The 16,339-nt window shown below is 34.4% G+C and overlaps 1 protein-coding gene and 1 long non-coding RNA gene across 2 annotated transcripts; both read left to right on the forward strand.

The window, feature by feature from the left end:
* Positions 1-1,131: 1,131 nt before the first annotated feature.
* LOC125681965 (uncharacterized) lies at positions 1,132-9,923 on the forward strand. The gene is made up of 11 exons (XM_048922259.2): positions 1,132-1,271; positions 4,826-5,015; positions 5,098-5,201; positions 5,332-5,472; positions 5,553-5,729; positions 5,910-6,025; positions 6,137-6,257; positions 6,348-6,380; positions 6,475-6,621; positions 6,952-7,089; positions 8,085-9,923. The coding sequence occupies exons 1-11, from the start codon at positions 1,208-1,210 to the stop codon at positions 8,249-8,251; spliced, it is 1,398 nt and encodes a 465-aa protein (XP_048778216.2). The 5' UTR covers positions 1,132-1,207; the 3' UTR covers positions 8,252-9,923.
* Positions 9,924-10,462: 539 nt separating this feature from the next.
* Positions 10,463-14,361, forward strand: LOC130052020 (uncharacterized). The gene is made up of 3 exons (XR_008800332.1): positions 10,463-11,843; positions 12,065-12,151; positions 13,815-14,361. It is a non-coding gene; the product is annotated as an uncharacterized LOC130052020 (long non-coding RNA).
* Positions 14,362-16,339: the final 1,978 nt, after the last annotated feature.

Here is a 16,339-nt window from a genome sequence, read left to right on the forward strand (position 1 = left end):
ATGTCGACTTGTCAGAAATTTATGTCGACTTTTCACTTATTCACGTGTTTAGAAATTCACTACGAAAACGTGTCCATGCTCAGTTTGAGTCATCCAGTTGACAACGTATTTTTCTGACAAGTCAGCATAAAGATATGAAAAGTCAACATAATCATCTGACAAGTCGACATGTCGACTTGTCAGATAATTATATTGACTTATCAGAAAATTATGTCGACTTGTCAGATATGATGACAAGTAAATGACAGTGGCATTAACACTCTTAAATAACATGATTATGAGTTCCTAGTCATGGTGATTTTTTTTCTGACAAGTCAACAAAAAGATCTGACAACTTGACATAAATATCTGACAAGTCGACAAAATTATATAACATGAGTACCTGACAAGTGGTGGCAGAAACATGCCACCATAGTTTCTAGAAAATTACACGAACTATTCAGTAACCACATAAATTTGTTAAGCTCCTGTGGGCGACCACAAAAACCTATCTGGAGAAACACATGCTTCGGATGATTCTTGAACATAATACCGGAGGCCCTGGGATTTTTAAAATATATTCAGCTCAACTGTCTAAAAGAACCAGATCCATTTACCACAAACAATGATAATTCTTCTGTTACTTAACATACCAGTATACTCAGTGGGGATTACGCCTATGTATAGATAACTTAATTAACAGTTGAATTTAAGTCGCAGAGAGAATCCATGTTGTAACAGCTGCCGCTTTCTCTTTCGGATCCTGCTATCAAGGTCATTTACTCGTAGCAGTGTGTACCATACACAACAAACAAACAAACAAATCATTGCATACATTTACGTGTCGATGAAGAATCTAAAAACAAAACAAAACGAATTTCATAAACAATATTTTAAAACTGTTAAGATAAATAAAATTTTCGGGATTGTCCTGACAAAGAGATTTAAGTTTAAAGACGCAGCGTCACTGGGTTCAAGGAAGGTTGAATTTCGCCTTCCTTTAGAGAGTGGAAACAAGTAATACCCAGGGTGCGATTAAGGGAATTTCTTTGTTACAGTAATAATTCTTTATCCGATTTGAATGTATGTAAGTTTCCATGCACAACGACTTTTAATTTATACCTTAAATGAATCATGGTCTTTAAACAACAAATTTAATCATGAGAAAGAGATATATTTAAGGTAGATGTATGTACGAATATTGTGATCTATATATTTACAAACAGCAATGCATTACAGTACTATTTCCATCTTTATATCGTTGATGCTTTCAACTGGATTTGACAAAATTGGTAAGTTTCCTTAATGAAAACCTTTTTCATTGCATTATTTGGATTGATATTTTTATTCATACGAACAAGATAATTTTGACTGAATTTGTGACCTGGAAAATATATATGAGAGAGAAAAATTCTGATCATAATAACCATCAGACGCCCAATGTAATCAAAGAAATTGTGCTTCTAAGCCTATATTTCTCAATCACTTTATGTTTTAATTTGGAAGCCATCAACATAGTCTAAAAATCAAAGAGTTTTATAGCAGTTTGTCCCTATTGAGTAATTTCAATTCATGAACACTTCCTCGGTAAAGAATCTGTAAACCTGTCAGATGACTTCAATTTATGCGATAACATCAAAAGGGGGAGGATAACGAACAGTGATCAACCTAACAAACGCTATAAAGAGTACAAAATGAAGAGTGGGGCAAACAGGGACCTCTAAACACACCAGAGGTGTCACCAGGTGTCTGGGAGGAGAGGGATGGGATCAGGTGTCTGGGAGAAGTGTGGATCCCCTGTTGACGGGTCACAACCGCCATGAGTCCTATATGAAAGATAATTTTGTTCACACGAAAACAACTATGGAAATTGAAAACAATTTTACATTTTGATTGATGCCCGACAAAATATATACCATTTTAAAGGCATCTTCTGGCGTCATGAATACATTTACAGACTCCTGGGCAAACACGTTTTTAAAAATTCATTTTTTCCACATATTTTCATATTATCAATTTAATGTTTTACATTCAATATAGTAATTCTTTTTAATCTCGATTATGTAATACTCATGTTACAAAGTTACAATATATCAATGTCCCTACAAAACATAAAATATAGGTAAACTTGGAGAGGATAAAATCATCCACAGAATAGAATGAAATTAAAGTTATTTACAGTGGAAAGATCGCAAGATCATGTAAAATAATTAACTACATTTGTTATCAGATGTAGCCAAATATATCACAGTAAATTCAATTAAAATGAAAAAAAGGGAAACATCATTGAGTTGAAACTTCGAGGTGAAGCCCCGAGATAAAAGACAAGAAATCGATTTCAGATATGGATAATATATAAAAGTTTCATTTAATGTACTATAAGAATTCATCAGAATGATCTAATCGTAAACAATCTATTGTTATAAATTAAATTGTAATGATTTCACCGCAAATTTAATGCATAACATGGTTCGATAGATTGCTGTCACAAATTACAATGGTACTGAAAGGACGATTAGTTTGTGTATTTATGCCCCTTATCATATTAAGTTTAGCACAAACCGTAATCCGATTAACTGGTTAAATGAAACTATTACCTTTTCAATAACCCTTTTGAAATCCCTATTTGCAACTTCTAATCGTCTACACACACACATAGATATACGGTACTGTTATTTAGTCCTTTAAACACCCATGTCAGCAAATTCAAAGAGGTATAAAAGAACATAACCTTTTCTAATGTTAATAAAAACACGGCAATGCACCCTGAATAAGCATTTTGAGGGCACAGAGCTTATTATGTTCTTAATATTTTAATTTACGTCATATATCTTATCTTTTGCAAAACTATCTTTAGAAGATAGATCGTGCGTTTCACATACCGGCCGTATTTGACCATATGTGATTGGCACCATATCCACAGACCTCTTGTTGGATCCGATGCATATCATCAGTCAGTATCAAACTTTTGATATTGCTGACGACAAAATATTACACCTTCGACTCAATTACACTTTCTACACTACAAAATAGTGCACTGTTGACTCTTTTGAGAATAAAACATTACACTCTCTACATTACAATGCATTGTACTTTCGACTGTATTGAGGATACAACATTTATTTACACTTTCTACACTACAAAACATTACACTTTTTACATTACAATACATTACACTTTTTACACTACAAAACATTACACTTTTTACACTACAAAACATTGCACTTTCGAATGTATTGAGAATGCATTACACTTTCGACTCTATTGAGAATGAAGCATTTCATTTTCTACTTTACAAAACAATGCACTTTATACTCTATTGAGAATAAACATTACATTTCTACACTACAAAATAATACATAACGAAACATCCCACTTCCTTATTGTAAAGATTGATCAGTAGTGTCACTCTTCACCGGAAACAAAATACCTTCTAATCCACCAGAAACAAAATATCTTCTAATCCACCATAAACAAAATGTCTTCTAAATCACCAGAAACAAAATGTCTTCTAATCCACCAGAAACAAAATGTCTTCTAATCCACCAGAAACAAAATGTCTTCTAATCCACCAGAAACAAAATGTCTTCTAATCCACCAGAAACAAAATGTCTTCTAAATCACCAGAAACAAAATGTCTTCTAAATCACCAGAAACAAAATGTCTTCTAAATCACCAGAAACAAAATGCCTTCTAAATCACCAGAAACAAAATGTCTTTTAAATCACCAGAAACAAAATGTCTTCTATTCCACCATAAACAAAATGTCTTCTAATCCACCAGAAATAAAATGTCTTTTAAATCACCAGAAACAAACTGTCTTCTAAATCACCAGAAACAAAATGTCTTTTAAATTACCAGAAACAAAATGTCTTCTATTCCACCATAAACAAAATGTCTTCTAATCCACCAGAAACAAAATGTCTTCTAAATCACCAGAAACAAAATGTCTTCTAAATCACCAGAAACAAAATGCCTTCTAAATCACCAGAAACAAAATGTCTTCTAAATCACCAGAAACAAAATGCCTTCTAAATCACCAGAAACAAAATGTCTTTTAAATCACCAGAAACAAAATGTCTTCTATTCCACCATAAACAAGATGTCTTCTATTCCACCAGAAACAAAATGTCTTTTAAATCACCAGAAACAAACTGTCTTCTAAATCACCAGAAACAAAATGTCTTCTAAATCACCAGAAACAAAATGTCTTCTATTCCACCAGAAACAAAATGTCTTCTAATCCACCCGAAACAAAATGTCTTTTAAATCACCAGAAACAAAATGTCTTCTAAATCACCAGAAACAAAATGTCTTTTAAATTACCAGAAACAAAATGTCTTCTATTCCACCATAAACAAAATGTCTTCTAATCCACCAGAAACAAAATGTCTTCTAAATCACCAGAAACAAAATGTCTTCTAAATCACCAGAAACAAAATGTCTTTTAAATCACCAGAAACAAAATGTCTTCTATTCCACCATAAACAAAATGTCTTCTAATCCACCAGAAACAAAATGTCTTCTAAATCACCAGAAACAAAATGTCTTCTAAATCACCAGAAACATAATGTCTTCTAATCCACCAGAAACAAAATGTCTTCTAACTTCAACCCGTCATCTCAATCTTCAAAAAGGTCACATTGATAGGTATGAAATCACATAGTAACGAATGAGACATTGGTGATATCAAACAACTACGTGTTGTTAATTTAATTTTTAAACAATACTTTATTCACTAATAAGTGACTGGGATTGGGCAGCAGGCATAGCCTATTTCAGCCCTCTCCCTGGTGATGTTCCATTGAGAGTAGTTTCTTTGATTATTAATTGTTTTCCCATGTAGATGGAACATGCACATTACCGTCAACGTGGGACGGCACGTGGTATGACAGCACTATAAGTGCTTCCAATATTGTGTTCGACAACACCAATCTCCAGGTCACTTCCGGTTGGACCATAACTGCCTATGCCTCAACTGTAACATCGTGGACATGCGTGAACCACGATGCCAGCAATAATTTGATACTGTTCAAGTTAGTGCATTTGTAAATTTGGGGTCTTTATAGCACGGTACCAGCATGCATAAAGAATACAACATATTTCATTATTTTACAGAGGTGATCAGTTTGTGAACCTGTTTAGCTCGCTACAGAATGCATTCAGATGTCTAAAGTACGAGAAAATAAACGATTACTCCTATGTTTACTATATCTATGCCGGTAGGTAAAATTCTGCTTTGTCTGTGTATGAATTTCAAAAGTGAGCCGCCAATCAAAAGACTCGTCTCTTTCCATTTACGCCTATGGCTTTTATCTGATATTACATTACTTCATATGACGTTATTTTCAGACATTCAAGTAAATGCAAATGATGCACGAGTTTATATAGAAAGCAACGACCCCTCTGTGACGTCATGGCCTGTGACTTCTCCATATTGTACCAATCCCTCTGATCTTGGAACGGAGGAGTACGCTGTTCTTGTCAAAGATGGTAAGCGCAGAACTTTCAACACCATCACTAAACATATTTTGATATTGTAACAAATCTTATATGTCCCATTTGACACTTAGGTCAGCTTTCTAGCGTAAAGCAGTACTGTCCAACGCCATTCCTAGGGACGTTTGCTTACACTCACAATGATGGTAGTTCTGATACCTGTGGGACAGGCTCTGTTTGGGACGTGTGCACCGATAGGCAGGTTATGACCGTGAACTACACGCAGTGCTCCACAAAGCAATATTACTCAAGCAAGTATCTGAAATATCTAAAGATACTGTTTAATCCGCGTCGTTAATCTAAGATACTGCACCTTAACTTCGCTACTTCATTTTTTATCATATTGGTCAAATGGTCATCAAATTGTAATGAATATTACCACACACCCATTTCATGAATATGTATGCTGACCATATTTTGTTCGTTCTCAGCTGGGGGTGAAGCTTACTGTGTCCATTCTACGTCCAGTGGGAGTACTTATTACACGACAGTCGTTAATATCGACTCTTCTGTGGATTTCTCCACTACTTATCGCTTTACTTGCTATGTAAGTGTAAATTTCAGAATATAGATGAAAACAAGACAGAAATGCACGCTGTCGATATTTTGAATCGTTGTAATACTTTTTATTGTAATGATATATATCTCGTATTATCAGGCCGTGACGTCATCCGGGTCAACGGTTTACGCCAGTGACAGTAAGGGTCAATGCGAGAGATCCCAGTCCCCCACAGCCAAACAAACGGACGGAACGGGCACGATTGTGTATACACCATACAGTACGTGCTAGCACTCCATTGGTAAAGTGTGGAGAAAATTCTGTCTTGCTTGACATACGCAGTGCTAATGCTTTCTCTATTCTATTTCAGTAACCTGTCCCTTCACAGACGATAGCGAAACAGGTAATGGTTTTCTATATGATTGCAAATTTATGAATAAAGATGCAGTTGATTTGTTTGTAATTAATTATACGTTGTGGTGAAATATTATTTACAGCGTCAGCAGGCTCCAATGTTGCTATAATTGCCGGAATCGTGGCTGCCATTCTTTTGTTAATCATAGCTCTGGTAGTCGGCCTCATCCTATATAAAAAGTTCAAGAAGAAGCACAAAACCATGCACCAAACGCTGAAGGAAAATCCAGGTAAATCTGTCTCAAATGTCTTTCACTCAAGGTCACATCTGCATCTGTAACGCACCTCACGTTTTGATCCTTAAATAGAAAATACTACTGATTACCTCCAGGGTTTTATTGTATCTACATTTTAGAATATATTCCCTCCTGAAAACCTTCGCCCTTTTTTCTGAAAAAAGTGTTACGGAAAAGGCTGCTAATACATGGTGCATATGGGCCTTAACTCTCTCTCTCTCTCTCTCTCTCTCTCTCTCTCTCTCTCTCTGGAAATATTCTTTCTGCTAGTCACTGCTATTTCTATTTAACTTGTCATTCTGTGTTTTGTCTTTTTCAACACAGCTGACATGGCTTTAGAGACATACAGAGACGCTCTAAGTATAACCCCCGCGGAGGAAAGTCGCTTGCCACCAATTACAGAGCGCTCTAACCTCCCCCTTAACGAAACCACGGAGGCAACAACGCCTCTTCCTCCTATCAGTACGAAGGCATCTAACTATATATAACTCAAAATAATATGTAAGATACCCATATGATAGTGTGTACTAATATGCTTTTTTCCACTCAGTTTCCCAGGTTATTGCACGTTATGCACTTTGAAATAATACAGTGTATGTGGCCTGTGTTTGCCTTACTAAATTATATTCACTGATAATAAAATATACAATGATGAGAATTTTCAAATGGTATGTGTTAACTTTATGACCATAGTGTATTAAAGAATGATTATAATCTTATAAATGATCGGCAGTTCGGGAGGGCTGTGGATTCTCTTGAATTTTCAAATTGAAATTTAATAAAATGTTAGGGGTGAGATCAAAAGTTTAATAACTGACAAAAACTAAATTCACATAGTTTTCACCAAGACCCCATCCCCTTTAAAACTAAATATGATGAATGTTGAAACTAATCGATTAACGAGTAAAAATATTGGATTTTAAATAACACTCTATATACCTTTTCTACTGTTTATTCACAAATGAAAGTGTACATTAAAACTACTAAATGTCCATCAAAATGAATAATATCCAGTGGCGTAGCTTCCATTGAGGCAACCGTGGCAGCTGCCTCGGTAAAAAAAAAAAAAAAAACACCTTTTACGTTGTTAAAATGTCGATAGCTTCTGGGGGGCTGCGCCCCCCAGACCCCCTGCCTCGGTAATATTCGAACCCAAGCTACGCCTATGATATCATGTGGCTTTTTGACAGTCGCTTGCCTTTTTTCTTTTGCCACTAAAGTGTAATCGATGTCGGATGACAGAAACGTACGGGAGATTTTATCCCTCTTCTCCCTAACTATTTGAATTTAGATTTTTATCCGACTTCTTTCTCTTGATCTCGCCCCTTACCGATATCAAATATATAATCAAGCGCGTTCTTCTCAGAACAATTCGTGGATCCGTCCAGATACATGTTTAAAATACAACTTTCGTTTTACAGTGTCATTGTCTACATGATCAAGTTGTCCTTTTTCAGACAAAATGAGCATTGAAGAAATGTCGCCACGTGGTCCTGATGTCACCCATATTAACATACCGGAAAAGAAGCAATTAGAACCACTCGAAACCTACGTTCCAAACGGCCTAGAGAATAAACCAACGGGCGCAGCGCCTTTGCCACCAATTAGTCAGATCTACAAGTAGACCAATCTTTTAACGCAGAGACAATTAAAATAGAGTAAAGTTACAATTTTAAGACTCTAGATCCGGGATCGTTGTAAATCATGGATGAAGATCTCGATCCGTTGCATCACATCACATGACCACTCGCCCAATCCTCACGTCACGTGACTACTCGCCCATTATAGTGTGTTGTTGCTGTTGTTTATTTTGTTACATCTTAACAGTATGTTGTTGAATGTATGACCGTTAGGTCTCTTCCATAAATTTTTTATGGAAAGGTTTTAGACAAGTGTAAATGATCGCAAAGCGTTTTCTGTATCACACGATATGAAATATAGATATTAAGCAGAAATTTTATAATTTCTTAACATTTCAAAAATGGAAAGACAATTAACACGCTGATCAATTTGCCTTGCTCCCATCATTGTACGGCAGTGCGTCACTATGTTCATGTGTGCCGACAGTACCATTGAAAAATATGTTTAATGATATAGTGAATTTATTCCTGCAAATACTCCTTATGAATAAAGATATACTAAAGATCTATCGAGAAAACTAAAGACTAATTTTGGGGAAATATTTCAAATATTTGGACACGGTTACCGGCAGTAGACTTCTCCGCTCCCGATTAATGTGATACATCTACTTCTACTCTGCCGTTAAACATGGCAATCTTCCATTGTATATACTTTCTCACCTTCGAAAGAACAGTCGATATGTATTTCACGGGCGAACGTACAAATTGATCGGTGTAATCAAGTAATTTCTTATCCAATCGTGTGTGCGCTATTGAATTATTTCATTGTTACTAAAAATATATTGAGAGCCATTCCTCTTGGTTTCCTGCAGTTTCATTGAACACAGACTTTATTTCATGCCCTCTGTTGATAATGTTTTTCCTTACAAAGTTCTTTGGAAGCACACTGAATGACAGTACTTGACTGAATCGGAAAATAGCGTTTATAATACTAGAAATAGTGTCCACAGGGAAATTTTCACCTCTTTTTATATTAGTCAATTTCGCCCCTATTCTAAAAGACTGGATTTAGAACTAGTGAAGATATCATTACTTCTTCAAATTGCAAGATTTAAGTTATTTAAAGCGGGGTGAGATTGATTTTCCTTGTGTCTGGTTGAAAATGAAATGGGGTGAAAATTTCTCTGTAATTACAAGGTTTTGATCTTGAGTGTTAGACTTGACCTTTGGTTATTGTCAGTGACCCTGTATATCGTAATTTGATAGATTTTAATCGCTAAATTACACGTTAAACATTTGATGGAAATCAGTTAAAGAGTTCAGTGAATTATACCCGCTCGCATTACAAAATCAAGATGTTTGCATTATGATTGTTCCATTCTGACTTTCATAACGATCAATGATATTGTACTTTGAGAAGGTTATTGCTATTTAATAGTACTGTCTATGTGTTATAAACACACCGTCATTAAACATAACAAAAACACGTGCGCATGAGGATTTTTTTTTAATTTATTGTCTTATTATTGATCTTTGAATAAAGTTGTTGAAGTTATTTTGCATTGTTTGTGGTTTAGATAAAGGGAATGACATTTGTTCATAGCTCACCTGAGCTGAAATATGAGTCAGCTTTTCTGTTAACTTTTCACAGTTTCGACTTCTCCAGAACCACATGTCCTATATCATCGAAACGTTGCATAAGATACCCTTAAACGAAGGGAATGCAGGTTCTTTCAAATGAAGGGTAATGAATTATTCCAAAGGGAGATAAAAGGAAAATAGAGCGAGTATTTCAAAAGGTTTTTATGTACACAGCAACATATAGCAAACGGTATTTAAAAATATTCTTATGAACCACGTTAAGTATACAATTTGTCAAATTAACATGTAAATGACCTTATGTGGTGTAGATTCAAGTTTGTTTGATCCATGGCCTCCCAGGGATGAGACAAGGCTACAATTGAGATTTAAATTTTTACTCCTTCTTCTCAAGAATTACAGCAGCTCAATTTGTCAAATCGATAAAAATATCCTTATGTGTAAAGATTTGTTCAACCTAGGACAGGGGCTTTAAGGGGTTTTTTTTTTTAGTTCTTTTTTTTTTTTCCTTTTTTTTTTTTTTTTTTTTTTTTACAAAGGAACAACCACTAGTCTGCAAGTGAACAAATTGAGAAAAAAATCTAGCAAATCTTTAAAAAGATAGAATACTCTGCAGCCCATATGTATGCGGACGATACAACCTAAGATGTCTCGGATAAAAGTATAGATGTTATAGAAAACAAATTACATATGGATCTTAAGAATACTTTGGCATGGATGGATAAAAACAAACTTACAATAAATCTCAAGAAAACGCAGTGCATGATAATTGGTACAGAAAAAAAATTAAGAAATTGTAGAAAACTTTCGATAAAAGTGGACAGTATCGCCATCGAAAATGTATCATGTGCAAAACTACTTGGTGTTTATATTGACAGATATCTCACGTGGTCTGAACATGTTGAAATTTTAACCAAAAAACTTGCAAGCAAAATAGGTGTGTTGTTTAGATTACGTTCATTCTTGTCAACTGAATTATTACTGAAAAATTTTAATACAATTGTTTTTCCTCATTTTAACTACTGTTGTACTGTTTGGGGCAATATGAAAAACAAGGACGGTCTTTACAAATTATGCAAACTTCAAAAGCGAGCTGCTAGATTGATTTTAAATAGAAATTTTTATACACCTACAACAGAAATGATGCAGCAACTTAGATGGATGCCTCTGTCAGACTATTTTGTATATAGAACTATCATTCTTGTCTTCAAAGTTTTACTTAGTCTAACCCCCGATTATTTAGATGTTTTTCAGTATGTTCATGAAATTAGCAGTAGATCTACCAGATTAAGTCAAAGTAATTCATTATATATCCAGAGAGCAAAGACACAATATTTTAGAAGATCTTTTACAATTTACGGTTCGCAGTTATGGTATAATATGCCAGAATTTTTAAAATATTACCCAACATTGGAAACTTTTAAATCCGCTTATCTTAGAAATTTTTTTCATTCGGGAAATTAAAACCATATAGATTTGTTTTTGATTATTTTCAGTTTTATTTTTATTTGTTTATCTATTTATTTTGTTTTATTTTCAGTTTTAAATATGTAAATAACATACATGTATGTATACAACATACCTTTATATACTATTTTGTATTGTATCTGTATAATACTGCTGTCTGTATATATGTTTTCAGGACCACAATGTAAACTAGTTTTAAACTAATTGTGCTATCCTGTTTAGATAAAGGACATTATTATTATTATTATTTTAATAAGGCTTTAATTTGTAACTTTCCGTATGTGATATAGATATAAAGTTCAAACCACGATTCCGGGGACAGGATGAGCCCAGAATGAAGCCTTGCAAATTTGCACTGTATCATATAAAATAATTATTTAGAATACGCCGGGTTTGAGATACGTTAGAGTTATTTCCCTTTGAAGAACTCTCATATATAGTAAGGCGGGAAACAAATTGTTTACATGCAGGAGTGGGACGAATATTCATCACTGCATAAGTAAATGTACGCAGTATTTTTCTCATACCTAGTTTCATCGCCTGAATTTAACTGATACACAAACTAAGTAAGTGATAAGTAATAAGTATTCATGGAGTATTAATTAAACACATGATATTGTTATCACGTAATTCCGTTGTTCGTAGGTATCATATCCAGGATATTACTTTCAAATATGACATTGTTTTTACTTTAGTAAATATTTCTTTCGATATTATTGTATTTCCTACATTTACATATTTAAAGAGAAGCCGCTTTTAATACATTTTATCGTCTTCCTCACTGACTGTAGGCTCACTCTGTCCCACGTAGGCACGCAAAGTTCTACTAACCTCCTACACAGGAGAGCTCTTATCTCGAAACTGGCGTATTACCACAGGTATATACATGTTTCTTTTCAAATCGGTATGCACTTAGTATCTTCATGTAGTGTAGATTGCAGTATATGAATTTTGGGGATAAATACCTCAAGGACCACTGGTACCCAGTTTCTCAAAACGGCATTCCAGCATCATCATGTAGTGTCTATATTCAATTTTATTTGCACTATGACCCTTAATCTAGTGTCGATCAATGGTAGGGGTTTAATGTGACTCAGGTGAGCCAACTGCCTCACGTGCCTCTTATTTTGACCTGATAACTCCCATGTCGAATCAAATGTTGGAAGTTTTATAGTTTAATTTTACTTTCCAATGTTTTGCCTTCGATAGATAGCCATTTCCTCATGATTGTGAACAATGTGCGTATGGATCTTAATAAATAGAGTTCCACTACTATTTTTACGGCTGGGAATTCCCGCATAAATGAAAGTAAAATATAAACTTAAAAATGAATTCTAAAGTATGTTGACGTTTTTTTAGATATTCACATGTCCAATGTTTGTGCCTTTGATATCTTTACAAATTGTAATGATAGTCATTTTCTTACAAATGCGCTGCAGTTATGAACAATGAACATAATTATTCCTTCACCTTCACCTATCCTCCTCGTGCCTGGTGGCACATACATTGTAGAAACTCTACAGAGCGAGATGCATTCCTGTTGGTTGCTGTTGTTCTTGGCTCATTCCATGACTGCCAGCCAGCATTTGTCCTCTCTTTTTCTATTGTTCGGTGCCATTTTGATTTTGGTCGTCCACGCTTTTTTTTTAATCTTCTGGATCACATGTTAGTGCGCGTATGAATCTTGATAAATATAGACGTCTCATTGAAGACTGGGAAGTCTATAAGAAATGAAAGTAGAATATAAATATAATGAATATTTCAAAACTGAGATTTATTTCTTAAATATACTCAGATTGGCAACAGGCATTGCAGGCAATGGTTATCATGAAATGAGCTCAAAGAAAGGGGAAACAACATGCGGTACTGCCCAGGATGGCGAAAAGTTTATTCACGCTTTCACAATCTAATGTAAAATCTTGAATTTGAAATGTAAATCTTTATTTTCTTGAAAGTCAATATAATACCGAGCAACGTAATATTCATTTTAGTCTATTTCTAAATTGCAACTAACTGTTCCAGTCTCATCAAATTTACTTTTTATTGGGCTTCTTCAAAAAGATATAATGTTAATACAAAGCTAATCGTTATGTGCATACGTACAATGTATATCAAAATCAAGAAAATTCAATTAAATTCAGTGTGAATGTACATTATATAAGAAATATCTGCAACCGGCATCCAACCCCTTAAATATCTCTCTCTCTCTCTCTCTCTCTCTCTCTCTCTCTCTCTCTCTCTCTCATTGAATCACTGAGCAATTTTATTTGATAATTTTATCATTACAGTTAAATCAAAGTTAAATGTGTAATTTAATTTGTTTATGTATGAATATATGCAACCATACATGTATCTTCTTTCAATATAGAACTCTGTTATTTAAGAAATGAATTTCATGTTTGAAAATACCTGAGGGCTTGAACTGCGACACTTCACGCCAACATACTCCATGAAAAGTAGGTCGGCGTGAAGCGCTCATGTATTTTCATCATAATTTGTTTTTAAAAAAATATCAATGACTTTTATTATATTTACATGTAGTGACCTTGTACCTCAGGAGACGGCTTATATCTCGGTCTGCTGTCCATCCTGTCATGATATACGTAATAAGTTTGAATTCAGTTATGAAATGAACTGAAGAGGAGGGGAAAAACATGCGGCAATTTAGCGGAGAATAAATAGTTTATGCATGTTTTCATATTCTAGTGTTTATTAAGATGAGTATTCATAATGCAGAAGTTTGAATAATATGACGTCAAGCAAAGTTTGATAAATGAAAGGTCTATATATTCCGGTAAAACACGGACCCAGACACGCATAGTCTTTGTTTTGGTCCTCGGTGATAAGGCGATTTAAATTTGAGCATTGAAATCCATATCATTCTTCTATTGTTAGCTGTCTGCGTCGTTAAGTAAACTTATCAATGTCGAAGAAAGGTTTCTAATTAGAATTTTCACTTTATTCAAGTAAGCATTATCTACATAGTTAGGATATACCGCCGTCGATCGAAATATAAGAATGTTAATGCCGTGTTATTACGTTAAGGCATTTATTAATATGTGACATTAAAGTTCAATAGAAATTCTAAAATGTTTTATGTGTATATTTATATGGATATGGAAGACAAACCATGGTACTTTTATTCAACACCTTGCCTTCTTGATAATAAGTACAATACAATGTTGTGTTCCGTTCCATAATTTCTCATAGATTGGATTAACATTTTTGACACGATGAGATACGGTAGCATCATTATGATTAATATATCATTATAATCTTTCATACAAATTTTGAAAGAAAGGGAGGTGTTTGAGTGGGTCATGTTCTCTGCCCTCGATAGCGTGGGTCAGTAGCTCTGTCATCAAACGATCGCTGAACTATCAATCACAGATTTGACAAGAAATCAACTTGGCGCAAGTGTTAATGATATTAGGCCGAAGATTTAAGGATCGGGCCATGCTGACGATATGCATTTTGTATAGGTGTACATCCCTTTATGACGAAGAGTTAATTGTGGAGTCATATTTATTTAAGATATCTTAATTGCTATAGTAATCAAAATTAGTTAGTAGAATCAATTTTACGCGGAAGGATAATGATTTTAAAAGGCATATACATATATACATGTTTAGGTTTTCCACTCGTCTGGACTCAACTCTATCCCCTAATCACCCCAAGACCACTTGAATATATCATTAGTTTTGTGGATGCGCGAAACAATAAAACATTACACACCCTTTTTTGTATTTGAATAAATGAATAAATAGATATAATGTAATAAATGAAATAAATTGAACCCTAAACAAACGTAGTACAAAGTGACAATTCTCATGTTTATTACTTTTTTTTATTAGCTCACCTGAGCTGAAAGCTCAAGTGAGCTTTTCTGATTACCTGTTGTCCGTCGTCTGTCCGTCCGTCTGTATGTAAACTTTTCACATTTCTTTTCCAGAACCATTGGACCAATTTCAACCAAACTTGGTACAAATCATCCTTGGGTAAAGGGGAGTCACGTTTGTTCAAATGAAGGGTCGTGTCCCTTCAAAGGGGAGATCATCACAAAAAAAAATAGGGTGAGATCATTTAAAAATCTTCTCAAGAACCACTGGGCCAGAAAAGCTGAAATTCACATATCAAAAGATTTAATTTTATACATTCACTTCAATCCCACAAAAACGAACACATTAATTCCGCAGTTTGAAAACCCATATCAGAGCAGACCGCGCTCATGTCCGGTCTGTAGTGATAACTTCTCCATATCATACCCAATATCAGTCCAAGGTCAGGGCATGATACATGTCGAAGGTTGTTAGAGAATACCATAGTGTATTATCATATACTTGTAAGAACATACTAACAATAAAACAAACAGGACCAAAGAGATTATGCCAATGATCTAAAAAAAAAAAAAAAAAAAAAAAAAGTATATTTGCTTCAAACATCAAATTATGTCTTTAATGAACACATGAGGCTTCAAAAGTTCCAGTTAATAGAGGAATTTAAAACGGAAATTTTGCAAGTTTTTTCTTCTTCCCGGAAATGCCTGCAGACATATTGTGGCAATTACGACTTTAGTCATATCGATCAAGCAAAATCTCTATATCTACTGATGTATTACAAACTTGTATAAATATAGGATCTCCCACGGTTTGTGACTGGTTATGAGTATTATCCAATGAGTTGTGTATTTTCTATCACCGAGCCTTAGCATTGTTTTCAAATATTTAATTTTCCATAGCAACCGTTGTCGCACAGAATGTTTACTTTGTATGTCATTATATATCATTGTAACGAAGAGTTATGGAAATTTTCGTTAAAATTCAAGATTATCAGTATGCCACCTTCTGCATGATTCTTACAGAGACTAGTACTTAACAACACCTGTGCCACCTCTATCAATGGGGGGGGGATTATGTCACCCTGATCTAGTTTCTATGCACATTACGTCACGCGGCGTAGGAACACCTACTAGGGGATACCAATAATTGGATAAAGGGGTAAATATGCGATAAATAAATCCATGCACTAGTAGTTGACCCCATTTAAATTTTATCTCGAGATTTTCA

Source organism: Ostrea edulis, chromosome 2 (assembly GCF_947568905.1).
Source record: "Ostrea edulis chromosome 2, xbOstEdul1.1, whole genome shotgun sequence".
Lineage (NCBI taxonomy): Eukaryota > Metazoa > Mollusca > Bivalvia > Ostreida > Ostreidae > Ostrea > Ostrea edulis.